Source organism: Cydia pomonella, chromosome 13 (genome assembly GCF_033807575.1).
Source record: "Cydia pomonella isolate Wapato2018A chromosome 13, ilCydPomo1, whole genome shotgun sequence".
Classification (NCBI taxonomy): domain Eukaryota; kingdom Metazoa; phylum Arthropoda; class Insecta; order Lepidoptera; family Tortricidae; genus Cydia; species Cydia pomonella.
The window spans coordinates 5,616,041-5,639,317 of record NC_084715.1 but is presented as its reverse complement, the minus strand read 5'-3'; the positions used below and the strand labels follow the sequence as shown (position 1 = coordinate 5,639,317).

General features: G+C 36.8%; 2 protein-coding genes across 4 annotated transcripts in view; both read right to left on the bottom strand.

The window, feature by feature from the left end:
- The window catches only part of LOC133524025 (tyrosine-protein kinase receptor torso-like), a 167,259-nt gene that overhangs the window by 44,573 nt on the left and 99,409 nt on the right, over positions 1 to 23,277 (bottom strand). The window lies entirely within an intron of this gene.
- On the bottom strand, positions 10,727 to 12,208 carry LOC133524029 (keratin, type I cytoskeletal 9). The gene is made up of 2 exons (XM_061859803.1): positions 12,090 to 12,208; positions 10,727 to 11,788 (listed from the first exon to the last, which is right to left on the bottom strand). The coding sequence occupies exons 1-2, from the start codon at positions 12,102 to 12,104 to the stop codon at positions 10,904 to 10,906; spliced, it is 900 nt and encodes a 299-aa protein (XP_061715787.1). The 5' UTR covers positions 12,105 to 12,208; the 3' UTR covers positions 10,727 to 10,903.

Genomic DNA, 23,277 nt, shown 5'->3' with positions numbered 1-23,277 from the left:
AGCTCGTCAAATTTATGCGCTACAAGATGCGCGGACATCTCATGCATAATTTACTCATTATTTTACTAGTCGTAATTCATCTACAGCACTTTAATGCATATTAAATTATATCGAAAAGTTGCGTAAAAGCTCGTATATTTACATAGATGATTAACTTTTAAGATTGATTAGCGTATTTAACAAATGTAAATAGTAATTATAAAGCCCCTGTGTCAAATCATCGTCTCAAGTCAATCGTTACATCATGAATATCATGATTAATAACATTAATAATAATAATAATAAAATTCTTTATTGTGCACTACTAAAGAAAAACTCATATTACAAACAAAGACAGGACTTAAATTAGTAGGTAACAACAGGCGGACTTATCGCTATAAAGCGATCTCTTCCAGACAACCTTATGACCTTTTCTAAACAAACTTCGAAATAAGCAAAGATATTGAAATATTTTGTAATAACACAAGTAGTACATTTGATTAAGTATTCTTGTGTAGGTGCATTGGGGTGATTACAAGCGGGATAATTTTTGAAAATTACAAATTTTTACAAATAATCTCTACTGTAGCAACAGTAAACACTGCTCTGGTAAGCGTTTCAGTAATGTGAGTGGTACTAAAGTATGTAGTGCTTCTAGTTTTATAGATATTTACCATTTTCATAAGTACCCTACTTTCAAAGATGACCCAATAGATAGATAGATAGATAAATGAAATTATACCCACAACAAAGCCGTGGCTCCGGGCGTCCTGTACACTCTTGGCAACGGTCCATCCTAAGAGAGTTACGAGCGGTCGGGTTGAGCTGGAGCGAGGCCAGAGGACGAGCTGAAGATAGGAAGGCGTGGCGCGAGCTTGTGAAGGCCCTTTGCACCTCTGGGGTGCTTTAGGACAACAACAACAACAACAACATACCCACAATCATACATGGCATTGACATCAGAACAAACAAACAAGAAAAGTGTAAAGTAAAATCATACAAACTTAATTTAGTAAAAAAATTACATAATTAATACGCCATGTGTCGTGGGACAGAAGAGGCGCTGACTCAGCAAGGTGATGAGGCAACACTGAAAGAAATGTTTGCATAACTGTAACAAAATTTTGGTTACTGTTTACACAAAAATTGGGACTTGCGAACTATGTGTTATATGTTACAAAACCGTGTTTGGCTATCAGTGTTCAGGTACTGGGTATACACTACAAAATAAGTTTGTAAATTTATGCAAAGTTTATTTTCTTATAACCGTAGTTTAGTTATTTAGTAAAGTTACAAAACCAGTTCGGCTATCTATTTTTTTCAGTGAAGTCACATCGCTGGTTTTCTGTCAGTACCTAACATAAAAATGTGCAACGCTTTTTAAACACCTAAGTTGGTAAAAGAAATAAGGAAAACACCGTACACCTTATATTGCAGAGTACTTCAGAAGTCTGATTTAACTAATAGGGTCCTTTAGGACGTGGACACCAATACATTAGCCTCTGTAACTGACACAAAATTTAAAACAAAGGATTTGATAAATAATGATGTCCTCCCAGACGTATCCGTCGACGGCGACACCCGGACAAATCAGGTATTTTCTAAATTCGGTCCCAATTCTGAACAAAGGATTTATGCTGCTCATGAAAACTTTAAATTAACCAAATAAAGTTTCCGGAATAGCCAGGTTTGTATGATAGGAAAACCTTACAAAAAGTGCCTGGCGATAGTGTAGAAGCAATAATTATTTATTCTGTGGTAGAATGAAATAAGCAAGGCTCGGAAACCGGTTAAATTTCCAAACCGTTATCATGTACTTAGCGCAAAATTTTAATTTCGGTTTCGCTCGAAAAACCGTTATTATTAAATCGATTTTTAAGAGAACAGTTCTTGTCTTATTAACTGGTTTAGAGCAATTTATTATTTATTTCCTAAGTCGGAGTCTATGTTTACGTGGCACACCACCAGGTCGGCCAGCCGTTTTGTCGCTCGTCGAATAAACCGGTTTTATTAGGTTACGTTACAATAAAGTTCTTAAAACATTCGCGTTCTTATAAAAGTTAGGAGGAAAACCGAAATAAACCGGTATTTTATAAACCGGTTCTGAGCCTTGGTAATAAGCGAAATTGAATGTTTTAGGTGAAATTGACAAGGTTCCTGAATAGACTCTTAATGAATAAAGTAAAAGTTGTAACGGTCGAGGGTTTTTTTTAATACCACGTCGGTAGGAAAACAATCATATGGTAAGCAGTCACCGTAGCCTATGGATCATTGCGATTCCAGAGTTGCTACATGCGCGTTGCCGACTCTTTAAAAACCTGTAGGTACACACCTTTTTTGAAGAACCCCAAACTGTAGACCCTTGGGAAAACCTCGGAAGGGAGCAACCGCAGCCGGAGCGTCCGAGGGAGGAAAGTTTGTATCATAATTGGGTGTGTGGGTGGGTTTGTATCAGAAGGGTGTGATGTTTCGGCGGTTCCGGGGCAACTTGCTGAATCCTACGCCGACCGCTACGAAGCCACGCTGTTACGTCATCGCCCAAATCCAATGTTTAGATTGTATTTTATTATTATTTGTGTTTTTTCGTATCTTTGTATTTTTTGTTTGTAGTTCGCAGTGCCTTAGTAGTAATACTGTGTAACTTATTTGAATAATAAAATAAAATAAATAAATAATATGAATTTCTCGAATGTTGTAAGATTTATTTCTAGGGGCTGAGCCAAGTAAGTATGGATATGATCATGTCACTTTTTGTTGCATCTGTCATCCTTGCAATACAAACCATTGCAATCTAGGCTGCGGCCCCAGTTACTTTTGTATTTAGAAGCTCATAAGCAAACCTGAGGGCTTACCGCGAACCACGGTCGACGTTTTGCCTCCCTGTTACACGTACATGCGAATTTGCAAGTACCACAGAGAGGCAACACGTCGAACGTGGTTCGCGGTAGGCCCCTAGGCTCTCTGGGATAGCTCGGGGCACTTATACTAAAGTGACGTACTTAACAAAATATTATATCTACAATTAAATGTCACTGTCAACATCTAAATGTTCTACAAAATAAATATTTTTATACAAAATTGCTTTGTATACTACTTCTTAAATTTTAAAAAGATGTTTATTGGAAGAATTTATTTTATTTTTAAACCAGGTCAGTATTTCCACATTGGCACTAAATGTTTTGTTCTAATAATTTTATATATTTATTATTTCTTAAACATTACTCCATCTTCATTAATTGCTAAAAGTACATAAGAAATGAAATTAACCTTAAGTCACAAAAATACCATTAGTTACATAAACCATTTCGAGGCAAACCTTATTTATTTTGTTAAATATGCCTGAAAGGAACTCCTTTAAAGAACTCTGTAGGTATCATAACTATTTCTAGAATTTTCAATGAGCACACGTACTATTATATATCGACATCTTTTTTATCGATATCAAATCACAGAGTTATCACAGGTTTGCTCATAAGACACTCGATCACCAAACCAATATTTCACAAATCCTCAAGGGCTCTCTCACTCTCAACGGTCCCTATTCATTTTGTACTATAATATCACCGATGACATTCATAATACAGCTCGTTAAGTCTTTTCTTTTCACGGTACAATATAATGAGCGTTACGTGGGTTGAATGACCTTTATTATCCATTAACTTCATTAAAGGTTTCCTTATGTCATAATGACATGTATAAGCTTCGCTTGGAAATTATATAATGAGTATTGTGAGGCAATGAACAAGGGCTTGATGAGTTAGTCGGAAAGTTAGAGTCCATCTAATTCTGTACAGCCGGCCTAGCCAAGGTGACAATCCCTATCGCTTCGATAACGAAACGCATTGTGTCTCTCTATCGCTCTTCCATATTAGTGCGAAAGTGACAGTTGAATTTCGATCGCTACGGAGCGTAAGCGATTTGCACGTTGGCTACGCGGCCTGGGTACGTAGACCACATGCCAATTGATTACGTTCCGTAGGAAACGAAACGCAACTATCACTGTCACACTGGGAGTGATAGAGAGACAAAGTGTTTCGTTGTCGTAGCGCAAGCGAATGACCGTAAAAAGGTCCACTAGAGCATTTTGATCGCCAACGAAATTTCGATACAGAGAAAGGACTAATAATCTGCAGATCTTTTAACACCGCCTTTTCTTACTTGAGACGTAATTTAATCTACATAGGTAAGTAGCAAATTTAATTAAAACCTGTAATTAAAAACGTCGTAAATCGTAGCTCAAGGTTTCCAAGGTAATAGGAAACCCATCTCATTATCACTGTTAATTACGAAGTCAACGATTTGAAATCGGGATGCTTTCTTGTCCCGTTACCTACCTACCGCCATCCATGAACGACAAAACCTCGTCATCGTCGAGATTCGAACCCACAACCTGACAATCATTACGAACATTTCGTCGCGTATGTGGTGTGCGTTTGGTACATCCAACACCGGAAAAGGCGACGCACCAGAAAAATGTTGTGGTTATTATTATTATTAAGTACATATTTTATGTATGTTATTCTTAAAGTATGAGTCTATGGGCAAGTACAGGGTCGATATGGGTAAGTATGGGATAGAGTTAGATAAAGTTAGGCGGGGTAAGACAATCTATGGGACAAGAGCAACACTTGTTTAGAGTCCCCGGCAAGCTCGGCCGAATTTTACCTTCCCGTACAAACAAAGTTTCGTTCTCATTTTAAAACTACTTGTTGGATTGTAATGAAACTTTGCACATATATATAGCTCCTGTCTATAAAACAAACGTAATAGAGCAATAATAAGTTTTGTATGAGTAAGAAAATATATGGTATCTGAAGCTACATAAACTATAGTAATTACAGGACTAGATATACCTTCTCCTATTGTAAGTATAAAGTTTTAGAGCAATCTAGCTAGTCGTTTTAAAATGAGATCATAACGACGTTTATATGGAGAACCGAGCCTGCTGGGGACGCAAAAATAATTCTAATCCATAAATAAAATTAACTTAAAAATACTTACGTACTTTCCTCATACTTTTTCTCAAAATAAACTATGTTTTTCTTTGCTCACCTGACTTTACTTGATTTGTTTTTGGCTACCAGGGTCGTATGAAATTGAAAAGCATGCACACTATGCACAGACATACACATTATGCACAAACATCAATATTGACTGGAACACTGTAAGCTGAACAAATACATGTTTCAAATAGGAAAGAAATAAAATCCGACATGCAGGTTCTGCCAGGAGTCAGAGGAGACTACAATGCACTTTCTCTATTCCTCTGGACCACTAATGTTACAAAGAAGTACTTACCTAGGGCGGCACGTATTGCAACCCTATGAGGTACAGAACATTACGGCTCAAAGAATCTGAAATTTCCTGGATTCAACGGGAATTAGTAATGAACTTTAAAGGGCTGTCACAATAGATCACTGCTCGGTCGACGTGGCACTCAAAGGCCCACAACACACCAATAATAATAATAACATGATAAGTCCTTGCTCGGTAAGAATCAACATACATAGTAAGTAAGTAGTTGTCAGGGCTACTACGGTGCCAAGCGATTTACATAAACAAACACAGAAGATGCTTTCTACAAGTTCGTGTTCCGGACAGGTGGGTCGGTGAACTTTGTCAATCGTAAACTATTGACGGTATTAGCTAACTTGTAAAGGTGTCGTAGGTTTAGCGATCGAAGTTTTTGGAAAATCGTACGGCTTTTTTAGATAGCGGCGCGCTGTGCGAATCGTTGACGATCCCAAACTCACAAGCGGTATTGAACCTTTAAGTCTAAGGAGAGACTTTGCCTCCTTGTGTGTGTTCTACCGCTTGTACAATGGGCTGTGCTCTGAAGAATTGTTTGACATGATGCCAACGGCCACTTTCTATCACCGCACCGCTCGCCGTCAGCAAGGTGTTCATCCTCACACCTTAGAACCTAAATGGTCGCGTACTGTGCGGTTCAAGAGGAATTTCCTCCCGCGGACGCTCCGGCTGTGGAATGAGCTCCCATCCGAGGTTTTCCCGAGGGTCTACAGTATGGGGTTCTTCAAAAAAGGAGTGTACAGGTTTTTAAAGGGTCGGCAACGCGCATATAACACCTCTGGAGTTGCAGGCGTCCATAGGCTGCGGTGACTGCTTACCATCAGGCGGGCCGTATGCTTGTTTGCCACCGTCCTGGTATAAAAAAAAGATAGCAATACGGGTGATAATATATGTGTTAGCAATCTTGAGAATTTTCTTTAGGGATTTTAGCGATCCGTATCCCGATTTTTTTACTTTCGCTCGAATCACGAACATAGTTCTAAATCGTACTGTATAAATTTGTAACAATGTATCCACAAACGCTAAAAATTGCGTCAGACCAAGCTAAATGGGCAACGATTTTGATAGGCCAGCCTGTGCAAGTGTTAAGTAAACGTCATAATTTCATAGAAGTTTGACGTTTAAAATAACACACGCACAGTCTGGGCTATCAAAATCGGTGCACTTATCTTGGACTATATGAAAATTGGTTCTTGAAAATGATCATAAGGTAAATTAAAGATAATGCACAATTTTATTTTCGAGGGAACTCATCGATTACTTAATTTTGTTAAAACTTAGAACAAATTAAAATTCAAAAATACGATATCCACGGTCCCAACGTCCCGAGTACACACATTCATCTCGCTCATAAGCTCAACGAGAGTGAGAGATCACGAACATACGGGGTCTTAAGTACACGCGTAAAGTCACTGTCATTCGCGCTATACACTAGCGAAAGTCGCAAATAAATATTTACTAATATTTATGTAGAATAGAATAGAATAGTTTATTGCATATCACATTACAAGCATGGATGGAATGGAACATATAGGTATACATGTGACACCCTGTAAGGGCACAGCAATATAAGAGGGCTACAGTAGGTAATTAAATTACAATTATTTCGCACATCATTAAAATAATATTACACATACATTCACGCATGATCATTTGATTGTATTATAACATTATTTCCTTACATAAACGAAGCACTTGCACTAAGCATGTAGAAACTTGGATTTAATTAATATTAATGTAGGTAGTTGGATACTGTTTTAAGCACATTTCTTATGCAATTAAACCCGTTTTCTGTATGTAGGTCGTAAATGGTCTTTTTTTTTGTTGAAAAAATATACCAAACTTTTGACACTGACAAATATCCACAACAAATCAAGATCAAATTCTTAACCTGTTATGACAATCAGAATACGCTTCGCGGAGGCTAAATTAAGACATTATCATGGAAGTAAATTAAGTACGCCTACGCTGAGATATTTTCGTCTAACTTAATAAGTACCATATTATGATATTTCATAAGACAATTTCCCACATCCATACGTAACGAACAAATATGAGACACGTGTAAATCGATATCGTACCAAGTTAATATCTTGTTATATCGTGTCATTCACGAAGACGCGTGCCTTGACTCTTATTGTCATCTTATCAAAGGTTAGATTTGACAAATTTGCGCGTCATCGGTCATCGTACACTCACACATGATACCAACACCGTACACTCTCACTCTCAATGAAAACGTGACTGGTATAGTACCAGTAAGTACATTTCAGACCTGTATTTGAATTTGAACTTAAAAACGTGGGTCGTTGTGTTCATTTTTCTTTGAACGAATTTTGAGCACTAATTTTAAGATGTAGGCACACGTGCGTAACATGAAATTAAACCTTATTAGGCTTTTGTTATGGTTGGTTTTTGTTAAGCTAGGTATTAGGAACCTGTTTCTCTACAGGTTCTTCGAATCGGAAACAATTTAAATATGTCGTAACATCCCGTTGTCTGTGTATGTAATAATTGATATTGCTTTTATCTGATCGCGTCACCACGCCCCTGATACATTATTTATATGTTCTGATCCTGATCACCGAGTCTCGTAAACAAGGCTGGGTATGCATGAAAATACGAAGTACAGTATGTTACATAATATGCAGCTTGTGATAAAAGTGACACTTATGTGCAAAGTTATCTACTAACGCAAAAAATTTCTATGTTACGAAGTACGAAAAATTCGTCAGTCATCAATCACTCTGACCATTACATAACTTCATTAATATCAAATCACCGCTCAATGTATATAATAACAATTAATTGTTAACGATAAATTGAATTATCCAATTAATTTGCTTCGCGAAATCTGACCTTAAACGCAAAAACAACCTAACGCCATAGTGGTACTCCGGTTATGTTCGACTTTTTGGCCCGTAACGAATGCTAGTGTGGGATCTCATTGTTTCTGCTGAATTGGAATTAGTTATTACGGCAATCTTCTAATTACCCAATAGTTTCGCAGGTTCACATGATCATAAGGTAATCTTTTACGATAATCTACGGAAGTTGATTTAGAATTTTCTTAGGTCAGTGAAATAACCCTCATTTGATTATTTCAGATGACGACAATGTATGTGAATAAAGATGACTTATCCCTTTAGTGCATGACGTATCATATATGCCATATAGGATATTTTTTTTATTTGAAATTGAATAACTGTCAATAGAGTAGAATATAATAACGGCCATATATAGTAAACACCCCTATAATGGAACAGGCACCAGTAATGGGGTGGTATAGAGAAATCCTGTATTTACCATCAGTTTGTATACGCTGACAACATTTTACCATAAATAGAGCTACTTAAGTTTAATATTTCATTGGTATTTGTTAGTTTTAAAATTAATGACGCTATACATCCCATGACTGGAGCAAAAAACCATAGTTTTAATCGGCTAATAATATTGAAACCAATTGCAGTAGCTTTCATTAAATACAAAGAAAACAGAAAGGACGAATTAGACATTCAATTTTTATAGCATAAAGCGATAGAAATTTTACAGATGTCAGTGAAATATTTAAAAAAAACTCCAATTTTTCTCTTAAATGTCCCATGATTGATGCCGTTAACAAATGGCACCATAATTATGCGATAAGGGGTTGGCAAGACATAAAGTGAAAATAGGACCAAAAATAGAAAATATTTCATGATTTCATATTAAAGCAGCTATTTTTAAAATTTACTTTTCATTGATATTTATGGGCAAACCGATGCGCCGCCTGAAATCATTGAGTAAATTTCCTTCCTATCCTTCCCGCCTAAGTTTTTAAAATTTGCCACCTTTTTCTACTGACAGAGCTGACTTGCTGGCTTGCTTGGCTTGGCTTGACTATACCTGTATTGTTGTAGAAACTGATAGAAATGATGTCGAAATACGTAAAAATAATTTACATCTGACATACCATCGATAAGTTAAAATAAAAGCATGTTTGAAAACATATTTTGTTAGATAAAACAAGTCAGCTGCCGAAGTAGTAAACTTTTAATGTTATTCTCGGCGTTTATGAAAAAAAAAACAGTTTAAAACTGGAGCTCAGTAATGACTTCGCAATGCATTCGCATTTCCTCTTAAACGTTGTTACACTTGCAGAAAGTCAAGCAATTAAAACTCTTACGTGACCTTAATAGCTCTTACGTGAGAGTTTATACAAATTATAGTAATAAACTGTATGCCTTTAACATGCCCTGTAGCGGTTTCCCTTTTCTTTGAAAAGTCAACTTTATAGGAAAGAAACTAGGTTGTTTTTGCGGTATCCGAATATTGATATATACGACGTTATAGAAGTTACGAGGCATTTAGTTGTGTGCATTGTCTAACCTAGTCGAGACTATTGTCGTGAGAAAAAATTAAGGTAAATGTAGTCTCCTCTTTAGTGTGAAATGTTTAGAATACGACCAGATGTCTGACCTCTTTAGTTTGTTGGTATTTTGTAATTTGCGAGTCTGAGAATTTTATCATTGTTACGTTATTTTGACATACTTTGAATATAAAAAGGCAAAATTAAGGCCAGATCTGATGTGATATTAATCTGACTGAATTTGTATTATACCTAGTTAGTGTTTTATTATTATTAGTATTAATAAGAGCCATTAACCTTCAGCTTCGATACATAAATCTCAAATGAAACGAAAAAAAAGGAGTCCCAAAAGGAAGCAAGTAAATATGTACCATCACGTTTTTTCGTAACGGCTGATGTTCAAATAAAATAAATAGCATATTAGGCACACATTAAAGCTTAAGAATACCAAAAATTTCCTCCTTACATCATAAAACCTCGAAGTAATCATATGCTACACTCGACTTGTCAATTTACTCGCACAAACGTCGATGACTCACTTCATACGTCGTTTTACACAAAAGAAAATTTCACTTTCGTATTATAAACATTTCTTAGCAAATATTACGAGTCAGCTTTCCAACGTATACGTTAACTCAATAATGATATGCCCAAACACGATCACAGGAATTACGAAAGTTTCGAGTGTTATAAATATTCAGTAAATAATATAAAACCGTTGACCGGTTTCCGCCTGCTACGAGTATTATGCAATATGATTATCATTGTCGTGATCCACTTTTGCACGTTTTAATGCATTTAAAGGACTCGAAATGTCAAGGTAGTGAAATTGTGGAAACCACGGATAAGTTTTGTAATGGATATTTAGCGAAACTCTTATAGGTGTCGTAAGGCGAAATGGTTTCAGTGGTTACGCAAGAGGTCACAATCCAGGTTACGTAACCCGTGTCGCCCACATGTAGAAAACATACTTTCTACCAAACATAACCACCTGTTTGTTAACTCTATGTGTAAATTAATACAAAGATGCGATATTGGCATTTTTTAGCTTTTAGTTTTTCGTTCAGGGCTTGGAATAAGAAGATGATATTTTCGTTCGTTTATCGATTTTTTATGCAAAAAGTATTTTACAATACAACTAGAATTAATTATGATACATTAAAATTACTATTTACATAAATACATTTAGGCACCGTAATTTTTTGTTCTACTTAAGACTAAGTCGCCGGCAAAGCAGGTATCACATGGGGGCGCTTGGCGCGGTGTTTAGTAGGGGCCGGACTGGCCAGGGGGGCCGTACGAAGAGCTGACGCCGCCGGAGCCGCCGCCGATGCTGCCGCCCGAGATGCCGCCGTGTCCGCCGCCGATGCTGCCTCCGGAGATGCCACCGTGTCCACCACCGATACCACCGCCAATGCTACCGCCAGAGATGCCACCACCGATGCCAGATCCACCGCCGATCGAGCCACCTCCGATTCCACCTCCGATAGATCCACCTCCGATAGAGCCACCCTCCTTCTGGGTCTTGTACTTGATGAAGTAAACTTCGGGTTTGGAGGGCTGGGTGGGAGCGGCGGTGGGGATGGTGATGTCGGGTTGTTCGTCGGGTTTCTTGACCAACACGTAGACGAGGGTCTTCTCCTCGTTTTGGGCCTGGGCGGGGATGATGGGCGCTACGGGGGCGGGAGGAGCGGGCGCCTTAATGAAGATAATCTTGTAGTGCTTCTGGGGGACGCCGCCTCCGCCGATGATCTGGGGGCGCTGTTCTTCGGGTTCTGGGGGAGGAACGTGGACGTAGATGTGTTTCTGGACGATGGGAGCGCCACCGAAGCCGCCGCTGAAGCCGCCGCCGAAACCGCCGCCGCCGCCGCCGCCGGAGGAGAATCCGCCACCGGAGGAGAAGCCGCCCCCGCTGCCGCCGCCGATTCCGAAGCTGCTGGAGCTCAGACCGCCAGATGAGAAGCCGCCTCCATGGCCGCCACCGGAGGAAAAGCCACCGCCAGAGGAGAAGCCACCGCCGTGACCACCACCGGAGGAGAAGCCGCCTCCGTGTCCACCGCCGGAGGAGAAACCACCGCCGCCACCGGGAGCGTTGTAGCTGTAGCCCGCCTCGGGCCTGGCCGAGCCGAGTGCCGCTACGGCAGCTAATACCTACGGAAAATAAAACACTTTTATAGAACATATAAATCACTGCAACTCCATCGGGACAGAACACTAAAATTGCCAATCCTTAGCACGACACTCATAATCCAAATTGCATCCTGATTGATCCACCATAAAAAACAATTTTGTAAAATAACAATCCACTCGATTACAAAAAATCAATTCAGATAAAAACTACGGTCCACTTGACTTCAAATTTGGAAAAACAATTATCGGTTAACATAAAGACGTGTCGACATAAGGAAGCGAGGGGTCACGGGTCACAACACTTTCACTGCACGGTACCTACCAAGAATGCTTTCATGTTGACTCGCGGAGGCGCCGAGGTTGTGTGATGCTCCGTACAAAATCCGTACGCTTTTATACTGCCGTGAGCTCCACACCTCTCTCCCTGTGTCTTCCTAACATTCGGCCTTCGGGCATATGAGAATTATGAATTTAATGACACTAGTCGAATTCGTCTTCGGTGAAAACAATGATTGTAACGGTCATCGGTGCTTGAGGTAGATTAACGTGTTAGTGCGTGATTAACTTCTTTTCAGATATAAGGATCCTGCCCAAATTTTTAATCATCCTTTTCATGTTTTGCGAGAACGATTTTTCTGCTTATACAACACACAAGTTAGAATAGAACCCACGATTTTTGATCACCTCACACATATGAAATGTTAAGGATGGATTTGACGTTGATCATCATAACAGTTATGAATGATTCACGGTTAGTTTCACTGGGACTTATATTGACCAGTATATGGACCGTGATGATGCATATAACTACATGGAAATATCGGGAGCTCTAAAACAAAACAAAAGTTAATCACGGTCCATAACCCGGTTAATATACATAAGTCTAGGTTGAAGATCACGTCTCCGATGATCTTTGACAAATTTACATCTTTGCAATTTCATACGTCACTGTTAAACATTGAAATCACTCAAAGTTCACACAAAATCCACGAAACCTGAAAAAGACACACTACTGTTTAGCTTTAGCACGATTGGTCCTAAATTATTTTTATTTACATAAATTATTTAATAAATTAGAATTAAGTAGCACTTTGCTGGAAAATGAACTTTAAAATAAATCTGACTCATTTTGGAATCAATTACATTCCCTTTCGTCCGAATTGTCACTAAATTTACACAAATTTCTACTATTCAGGAACAAATAAAGGATTTTTACGTGACGTAAACATTAGTAAAGTAAATAATTGGCTCGAGTATGACAATTATACAATATTTCAGATGATTACTGGAATTTATAAATGTATAGGTACATGATTGATAATATATAAATCGAATAAACATTAAATTAACACATTTTGCAGTTTTTCAATGAATTACACAATTACAATATGTGCATTTTATAGCTTAACTTTCTACAGTTAAAGTTTTATAATAAGTGGGTATATCGAGTGTGGCTTATAACACGAGCATAAATAGAATATAAATATTTAGGCTGCTGCTTTTTACGTAGGCTGCTGAACTCGTCAAACGAACCAACATTTGTTCAGCGACAAAAAGTTATGAAGTCTTTAGACTCCTATTTTTAAATATTAACTTCAATGTACGCTGTCATCAGTATTAATTGACGTTGCTTGTCACACTTTAAACAACAAAATTCGCAATACATTGCGTCTTAGAATAAATTTTAAAGTTAAAAAAAAATCAAAATACTAAGTTATTTTTAAAAGTTGCTAAGCAAATGTTAGTTTGAGGAGTGTAGCAGTTTTGCTCCTGTTGCAGGCCACACACACACACACACACACACATACATGGGAGCATGGGACATGTATTGTGTCCTTCATTACAAACCGCAAAACCAATAAATACCTATTATTGTAAATCAACTTAATAATATGACCTTATTAATGAATAGATTGCAATGGATTGTCGTGGTTATTTTCCAAAAAAAAAAACGCAGGTGTCATCTTACAACGTAAAATTAACATTAACTTTAATTTAGTGTCTAAATTGGTGCCGTTAATAATTGTTTACTAATATAATACATTATTTCTGTAACTGTAACTATTTATTTTCTACCTTAATGACGACCCGTTCTTGGTGAATTTATTTATACAATTGAAATTTAAAAACTTTGGTCATTTTAAATGAATTATTAATTGTCACATGTTTTTCCTATGTATATAAAGTAAGACAAACCGACAATCACAATATAAATTCCTAAGAATTTACCACGCGTAGTTTTAAGTGAAATTGTATATTGTGAGATAAATAAATCATATCATATCATATCATCATATAAAATATTACACACGTGAAAGTTTTTAAGTAAATTTCTTACTCAATCACGCAAAAACAGCCGCTAGCCCGATTCGAAGAATGCAATACGATAACGATAAGTTCTGGTTTAGATAAGTTCTCATTTAGATATCGTTTATATGTCGTATAATTGACAGAAGTAGCTCGATTCGGGCAACCAATGTCACTTTGACGTTAGAAATATCGTAGATAGATCTTATTGGGATCACAGCGGAATCGAAATAAACGTCAATTTTGACATATCGTTTAGTTATCGATATTCTAAAGATCTTTCCAAGATCCTAAACGTGTCTTAATCATTCTTCGAATCAGGCCGTAGGTATAGAAATGAGTAGGTACAACGAATTTTTTATACAGCTAGCTTATTTTTTGGATTAAGAAGATAGACGACTGCTTCTCCGTACCTACAAACGTTAATATGTAGAGGAAAATGAAGACTACGATACGCAATGGAGAAACGGTCGTCTCCATATCGTCTTGACATAGGTAGGTACAGAATATTTTTTGATCGGGAAATTATTTCCGATAGATATAGTCACAACCTTATGTTATGGATTGGTTGCATACTTCATGGATTTACATGTCATCCTGGATGTGGTGGAATTATCGCCTATGGGGGTAGAAATGGGCCCACCCAACCGAAGTTAAAAGTGACTGACCGTCGCCATCAAATATATCGGAGCGGTTAAGGTGCTCACTAATATCTGAACACGCCTCTGTAGTCAACGCGTTGGAGTGCGTGTTCAGATATTTTTGAGCAACTCGGTCGCCCGATATACATGATGGTGGCTGTACTAACATAAGGGCGGAGATGGGGTTAGCTTGGCAACTTTTACGTAGAGGTCTTAGTAATAATAATAAAACATTTCGACACTACCTTTTTTGCTATCTACGCGGTCAAAGGCCATGGTTAAGCTTGTAAACCCAAATATCTTAATTTGTACATGTTTATGACATTCGTGATGATACATTATATTGCTTGATGTTTCATAACCCCCAAAAATTTAAAGACGACTGACCAAGAATACAGTTAATCCTAAGATTGCACACAATCTTCTCTTTCGGGCCATTCTATATTAAATCCTTAAATGAGCACTTTGCTGGCAGTACTGGAAAATCTTAATGTTTCTGCTTTGTAAGTTCATCTGATTTCATATATATATATGTATATGTATTATATGTATGTTTATGTTTTGTGTATTTCTTATGAATGTATTGTGTTCGTACATGTATTCAATTGTATCACCTATACCTCATGTTTTTGCACCGCCTACAACTTATCTGCTTTGCCTAAAGGTTGACTGGTAGAGAATGTCTTACGGCATTAAGTTCGCCTATTGTACAGTGTGTTTTCTTATGTGCAATAAAGATTAAATAAATAAATAAATATTATGTTAGACTTCGTCAAAGCTAAGAGCCCCCCGGAGTCGAGTCAACTCTATGGCTGCTACTCGACGCAACGTTGGCGCAACTGCGCAGCGAGGGCATTTTCCATAGCGCACTAGTGTAAGGTGGCCCTAACTTTGCACAGGTCTGAATACAAAAACTAAGGAGGTGTTATTTATTATAAACATCAAATTTTCATAAACATTTGTCATGATTGATGATATACATACTGTCATTTCACAGGGCATGCAGAGTTAGCTTGGTCCGACCCTAGCCCTTTTCGAGTTGCAAAAGAAAATGAGGCCTGTTGAAGTAGATTATTTTTAAAGTAAGTACGGTCACGTCTGAAAATATTGATGCGAAAAGAGTGCCAAACATATGTATACACGACTTTATTGCCCATAATTTTGGCACTTTTTTTGTATCGATATTTTCAGACGTGTAGGTACCTATTTCTCATTAGTGCCTCGTAATGTTAAAACAGATATATTTTAAGTTAATACTTCTGGGACGTACATGAATTACTGCTAATAATATCGTCAGGTGACAACCAAAACTCCATAATTTTAATTAAAAGTAATTTTATTTTATCAAAGTGTATGTTTCACCCGGTATTGTATTGTCCTAGCCCTAAGTATACGTGTTGCATGGTAGGCCCATGAAATTGTATTTGTCATGTTTAACATTAATAATTTAAGCGGTGGTAGCCGAGTGGATATGACGTCCGACTTTCAATCCGGAGGTCGCGGGTTCAAATCCTGGCTCGTACCAATGAGTTTTTCGGAACTTATGTACGAAATGTCATTTGATATTTACCACTAGCTTTGCGGTGAAGGAAAACATCGTGAGGAAACCTGCATACGTCTGCGAAGAAATTCAAAGGTGTATGTGAAGTCCCCAATCCGCATTGGGCTAGCGTGGGGATTATAGCCCGAGCCCTCTCGCGCATGAGAGGAGGCCTGTGCCCAGCAGTGGGACGTATATAGACTGAATTATTATTATAATTATAGAATTTAAGCTTGTTACTAACACTACCAGGTGCGGCCTGTAACACGAGCAAAAAATTTGACCGCAGGCTGTACTCCTCAAACTGACCAACATTTGTTCAGCCACTTCTAAAAGTAACTTGTTTTTTGATATTTAGCATACTTTAAAGTTTATTCTAAGTCACAATGTATTGCGAATTTTGTTAAGTTTAAAGCGTGACAAGCAACGTCAATTACACTGATGACAGCGTACATTGAAGATAATATTTAATTTGTATGAAAAATAGGAAGTTTAAAATCTTCATAATTTTTTAGTCACTGAACAAATGTCTACAGTTTAATTTTTTGCTCATGTTACAGGCCACACCCGACGACCAGTCTGGCCTAGTGGGTAGTGAATCCTAGTGATAGTGACCCTGCCTACGACGCCGATGGTCCCGGGTTCTGAATCCTGGTAAGGGCATTTATTAGTGTGATGAGCATGGATATTTGTTCCTGAGTCATGGGTGTTTTCTATGTATTTAAGTATTTATAAATATTTATATATTATATATATCGTTGTCTAAGTACCCTCAACACAAGCCTTATTGAGCTTACTGTGGGACTTAGTCAATTTGTGTAATACTGTCCATTAATATGTATTTATTTATTTTTATTTATTTACACCCGGTATATGGGTTATGCCGGAATTTAATTAAATTTAATAATTAAGTATCACAAGTTAAAAAATAGAGAACCATGCTAGCACCAAAATAAGGTTAGTTTTTCGTGACTTTTTTTGCAATACGAGGTGGAGGATATTTAGCGATTTAACAAAAATCGCATAAGAATATCTACTGCCTTTATGGGTCAAGTGATCGTTCAGTTTGTTTGTTTACCACCGAAGCGATATAAAAACGGATGGAAATTATATGGCCAGCGAAAAGTAGAATGGCCCGCTTAATCTCAGATGAAGTCATTATCTGATTCATGTCGGCAAAATCCGACTTAGAGATGTTACACATAACTTAATTTGCGCGTTTCAAAAATGCTGTTTCTCACTATTATTTACTAGGTGTTTATCAATTTTATCAGCCTGGAGCTGCATTGCCCAGCGTAAATGATAGGCGAGATGCACATCAGGAGCATTCCATGACATTGTCTACCGTGTCCCGTACAAACGCTTCTGAAGAGCTGCAGGTACAAGAGTTTTCTTTTCTGTGACTGCACAGAACAATAATCGCCTGCTTTTGCTTTAAACAGTTGCTACACAGCTGCTGCGATATCGATATCGGATAGCCCGTGGAAAGCTTCATCAAATGATATACAAAAATCGCATCATATAACCGATTAGCAAAACCAAAGTGATTCCATAAGTGTTCCGTGAACAAAGTTTTGTACGGAACATTAAAAAGCGAATACGAAAATTGGAACTTGTTTCTCTAACAGCAGCGATAAAAAGTCGCATTACATGAAAGGTTAAAAAAAGGTTAAAAGGGCATTTATTTGTGTGATGAGTACAGATATTTGTTCCTGAGTCATGGATGTTTTGTATGTATTTAAGTATTTGTATATTATATGTATCGTTGTCTGATTACCCACAACACAAGCCTTCTTGGCTTACCGTGAGACTTAGTAATTTTTTGTAAGAATGTCCCTGTAATATTTATATTCATTTATTATTTATTTCTTTATTATGCGACTGATCTACTATTATAAACAAGTAACAAGGCAGGATTAATGTAAACATTATACTCGTGTAAACTGTTTTATGTACATATTATACAGAAATGTCTATTCGATGCGTCTAGAATTGTTGTTGATGATTTAATTATTTGTGTTTTCAAAGAAATGTATTTAATACATGGAAATCGTACCAAAAAAGATAATGAAATTAGACTGAAGCGATTCTACATCAAAAACAAAGTGATTTGTTCAGTTTTAGTTAGTGGAAAACGTTTTCTCCCAAAATGGAATTTCTAAAAGCTATCCTTCCCTCTTAAGAGCCGTTTTTGGACCCGGGTACGTCCTTAAACTACGTCCTCAAGAGAGGTATGGACATTGTGAATGTCATCTCGCTTTGTCGCATTGCAAGCTCGGCCGAATTTCACCTTCCCTTACAAACGGAGCTTCGTTCTCATTTTAAAACTACGTGGTGGACTGTAATGAAACTGCGCATACAATAACATCAGGTAAATCTAGGCCTGTATAGGTAAAAAACTTAAGTAAGTCACCTGTTGTATGTAGTTGTGACGTGTTCGAATAGACAATACATGTTTAAAAGACACACATAAACAAAACAAATGTCTATTCGAACACGTCACAACTACATACAAACAGGTGACTTACTTAAGTTTTTTGCCTATAATTAGTTTATATAGCTCCAGTTTATAAAACAAACGAAATAGAGCAAAAACAAGTTTTGTATGAAAAACTTAAATTTACTGTATTTTTCTAACTATGGTATCTGAAGCTACATACACTAATTACAGTAGGGCTAAGATGGTCGGCTCTTTATCATTTGTCACCATGCCTGTCACGTTCTAATAAGTATGTAAGCGCGAAAGTGACGGGCATAGTGACAAGTGATAAAAATAGAACCATACTGCCACCGCAGTAAGGCTATGATGGTCGGCTCTTTATCATTTGTCACCATGCCTGTCACTTTCTAACAAGTATGTAAGCGCGAAAGTGACGGGCATACTGACAAATGATAAAAATGCGACCGTGTTACAGCCGCAGGACTAGATATACCTTTTCCTACAAAGTTTCAGAGCAATCTAGGTAGTTGTGTTAAAATGAGAGCGTAACTACGTTTGTATGGAGAACCGAGCTTGCTCAAAAGTGAACACTTTTTATATTTCTAGTCTCATTCATATATTAATGTTATGGCTTCAGTTTTTCATATTTTATTTATCTTTAAGTATAATTCTAGATCTGTGGAAGTAGTTAGGAGTTAACCTATGCCTTACCTTTATCGAGCTTTCCACAACAATCGCTTTACAATTCGGTATGTTAGCTATTTTATTGTTGCGATATTTATTACTATAGTACCGGGTGAACTTTACAATAGGTCAAATAAATGTGAGGGCAGGTGAAAAGGGAAAAACTGAATGTGTTATGTAAAGTTGATACTTTGATAAGGGCACCTGTTAAATTTAATTATAGCTCAATATTGGTTTCTTATTGAGTCTTATGACCTACACGCAACAGCGGTGTTATCATGGTTCCATTTTTGTCGCCTGTCACTATACCCGTCACTTTCGCACTTACATACTTGTTAGAACGTGACAGGTATGGTGACAAATGATAAAGAGCCGACCATCTTAGCTCTACTGGCAACCAAATTTTATTATTTCGGTTAAAGTAAAATAAAAGAAAAGACTTACACAAACCACTTTTATTCCTTTATTTAAAATATAAGTATCTATCCGTGGCTAATAGCCTGTCATCATTTATGTCAAATTTCTATGAAAATATGACGTTTATAATGACACTCTCTTACTTTGTTCTATTAAAGTTAGTTTAAACTGACTCTAATGAGTATAATGACGTATTTTTAAATGCAATTCTTACTCAAAATGTTGCAAGTTTGCCAACTACAGGTATGTCATCATTGTCTGGAATCTTTCACACTAGAGTTTAACATACAGTAAGCTGCAGAGGTAACCCCCTCGCACACAAATTTGTTTGCAGAGGGGGTCAGTTATCTCTGCAGCTTATTGTAGGTCACCAAGATTAACATAAAAATGTTCTCATTCGTCATTCGTATTATTATTTTCGTAATATTATTCAACAAGCTATGTGCATTAAAATGCATTAACGTGCCATTTAATAAAATGACTAGTAACCAACAATAAGTAGTAGTAGTAGTAATGAGTAGTAGTAGTTAAACTAGTATGGAAATAATACTTTTTTACTACTTTCTGATCATAACAGTTGGAAAAACTTATTATTCAAGCGCTCTTTGAATAAATCATTAACTTAAAGATCGCAAAGTTCATCACACTATTATCGTTATGAAAGTAATAATTTATTATGACGTTAGTAAATGTTATATTTTATGTCTGTAGGTATTATATAAGGCAGTGTTGATTGAAGTTGGAATCTGTAAAAATAACTAAAATGACAAATCTGATTATTTTATTATATCATCAACATTACAATTTCTTAAACCTAGTAATAATCATTAATATTTTATTAACAAGGTAGCGCGAAGAACTTATTCCCTTGTCTTAACGCATTCACTGCCACCGACGCATATATGCGTTCACCGTCATACAAGTTTGTTCCTAGGCCACGCCCCCTGGCAGTGAATGCGTTAACGCATTCTAATACCTAATTACAAATGCATCTACCTACATGCCTCCTAGCTTTTCTTTGACTACCTACAGTTTTATAACAAAATATTATTCCGAAAATAATAAATCTCATTTTGGTTAGCACGGCGAAAATAAACATTCCCAGGATTTCTATATCGATGTAGCAGGATTTATTGGCAAACATCGTTTTTTCAAGCTTACTCGTTCGCTCATTCAGTACCCCTAGTGTAAATTTATTCGATAGCGAAACGTGACGTACGCGTTTGCGGTAAGTCTCATTTTGTATGGGATTTTGAGTTTCCAAAACGTCCCGCTTTTGGCGCGGTTTGTAAATCGAATAAAGCTGTAGGCATAATTATAATTAACAACTTTCGTGCTGAAAATATTAGCGAACTTTATTAAATTACGTTTTACGTAACATACAATTGACTCGTGTACTCACGTATATAAATCAAAACTCCTAGTGTCAATTTATTCGATAGCGAAACGTGACGTACGCGTTTGCGTTAACGGTTTGAACATTTCTAAGTACTAAAAAAACGATAAAAATAAACGAACAGTCACTACATTTTAGCCAAACAGAACAGTAAAATCTACTGTCTTTTTGGAGCAGTAAAATTTACTGTTTTATTCGATAGGCTCATATGGAACTGTTTAAAGCATTAAACGTTAATGCAATTTAAATTTGTTTTAAATGGTTTCTTTTCTTCGTATACGTCGTATTAATTGTGCCTATATGTATAGAACCGCAAAATTGAAACACAACGGAAATAAAAATATTCGGGTTAGATTTCATATTTCAAACCCCTTTACTGTCTAAAGTGCTTCAGTGGTTGACGTCCAATAATGCACACAAGATTTTCGTGACACCATCGCGTCACCATCGCGTCAGAAAATCGCCGCTACGAGTAGGTATGTATCACGCACATCACGCACGAGCAAAAAACATTCGGACATTCGGAAACTCTCTTGACCTTTTTGGCAAAAGTTAAGTCGTCCGATGTTGATGTTGCATTTCGCTTTCAACCACCGCCCGCGAGCTCGTGCGTGTGTCAACGCAGTCGGTAGTAAATTTGTAATAACTATTTTTAAGGTTTGATTACAAGAAAATTGACGATGTTTTTATTAATTTGGATAAAGTTTGATGGGTTGTAGCTCGTTTTTTAGCATTAGAAAAAAGGTAAGCAATCTTACATGTCTTTTTATTGAAAATCGCTTTTTAAAAATCACTAACTATTACTTATGAAAGCAAAATAATGTAAATGATCGTATATGATTTATAATTGTTACATATTTGCCGTAACTTATTTTTCAAAGGTGTTTTTCAATAAAGAGACATGTCAAAATGCTAAAAAAACGGACTATAGTAGGAAGAGTCCTTCATTCCGTGTAGTACAGAATTATAAACACTGTAGGTATCCCAATTTTTTAGGGACACTCATTTACGAATACTTTTGAAACTGGAGTGTAATATTTTTTTTCGATTTATGTTTTTTTTTTAATTGTATAGAACTTGTCTTTCGCTCGAGTCTAATTCTTAAATAATCAAAGAAGTGAAACGAAGGTTTGATTAATATACAATAAATTGTATAAAGATATTTTCCATAAAGTCAGTATTCAGAGAGGAAAATGGGGACCAGGTTTGTATGAAGAAGTGGTCCTCCACTATCATCTTAAAATCCATCTCCGTGTGTGGGAGTCGTATATTGCATATAATAACGATTAATGTGTGTATTACGTACAGTTACGTGTACCGAGTTAGCGTTGAATATTGATAAAAAGATATGTGTGCTTAGAAAAGTACGTGAATTATTTGATAAATTTTGGGATTTCTGTGTATTAAGTATAAGACACGAATCTATTTTTAGACAGAAAATGTTTTCTTGAAGTCTCAAGCTCATATAAAATAAGTACGTATGAGGCACATATTATATATAGGTAGGTAAGTCTAATGTGGAACTGACGACCTTTTCATGTAGGCACAGATTGATATTTTATGGTAGAAGAGCTTTCGACGACCGGTTTGGCCTAGTGGGTAATGACCCTGCCTACGAAGCTGATGGTTCAAATCCTGGTAAGGGCATTTATTCGTGTGATGCGCATGGATATTTGTTCCTGAGTCATGGGTGTTTTCTATGTATTTAAGTATTTATAAATATTTATATATTATATATATCGTTGTCTAAGTACCCTCAACACAAGCCTTATTGAGCTTACTGTGGGACTTAGTCAATTTGTGTAATAATGTCCTATAATTATTTTTATTTTTATTTTTAAGAGATGACTTGATACCGCGATGAAGTGCACAAAAAAAATTTGATAGTCTTACCACGGCGGATCTTGCCGCGAAGGTTTTCTATCAAATTCAAATTTGCTCTCAAATTTGGATTTAGCATCACTTTATGGGAAACTATTGTGCATTTCGTCTCTGTATCAAGTCGGTACGAAATTTAACAGTCAGCTCTTCTACCAGATAATAAACATATTTATGTGATGCACATGTTACTCCGTAGTATTTACA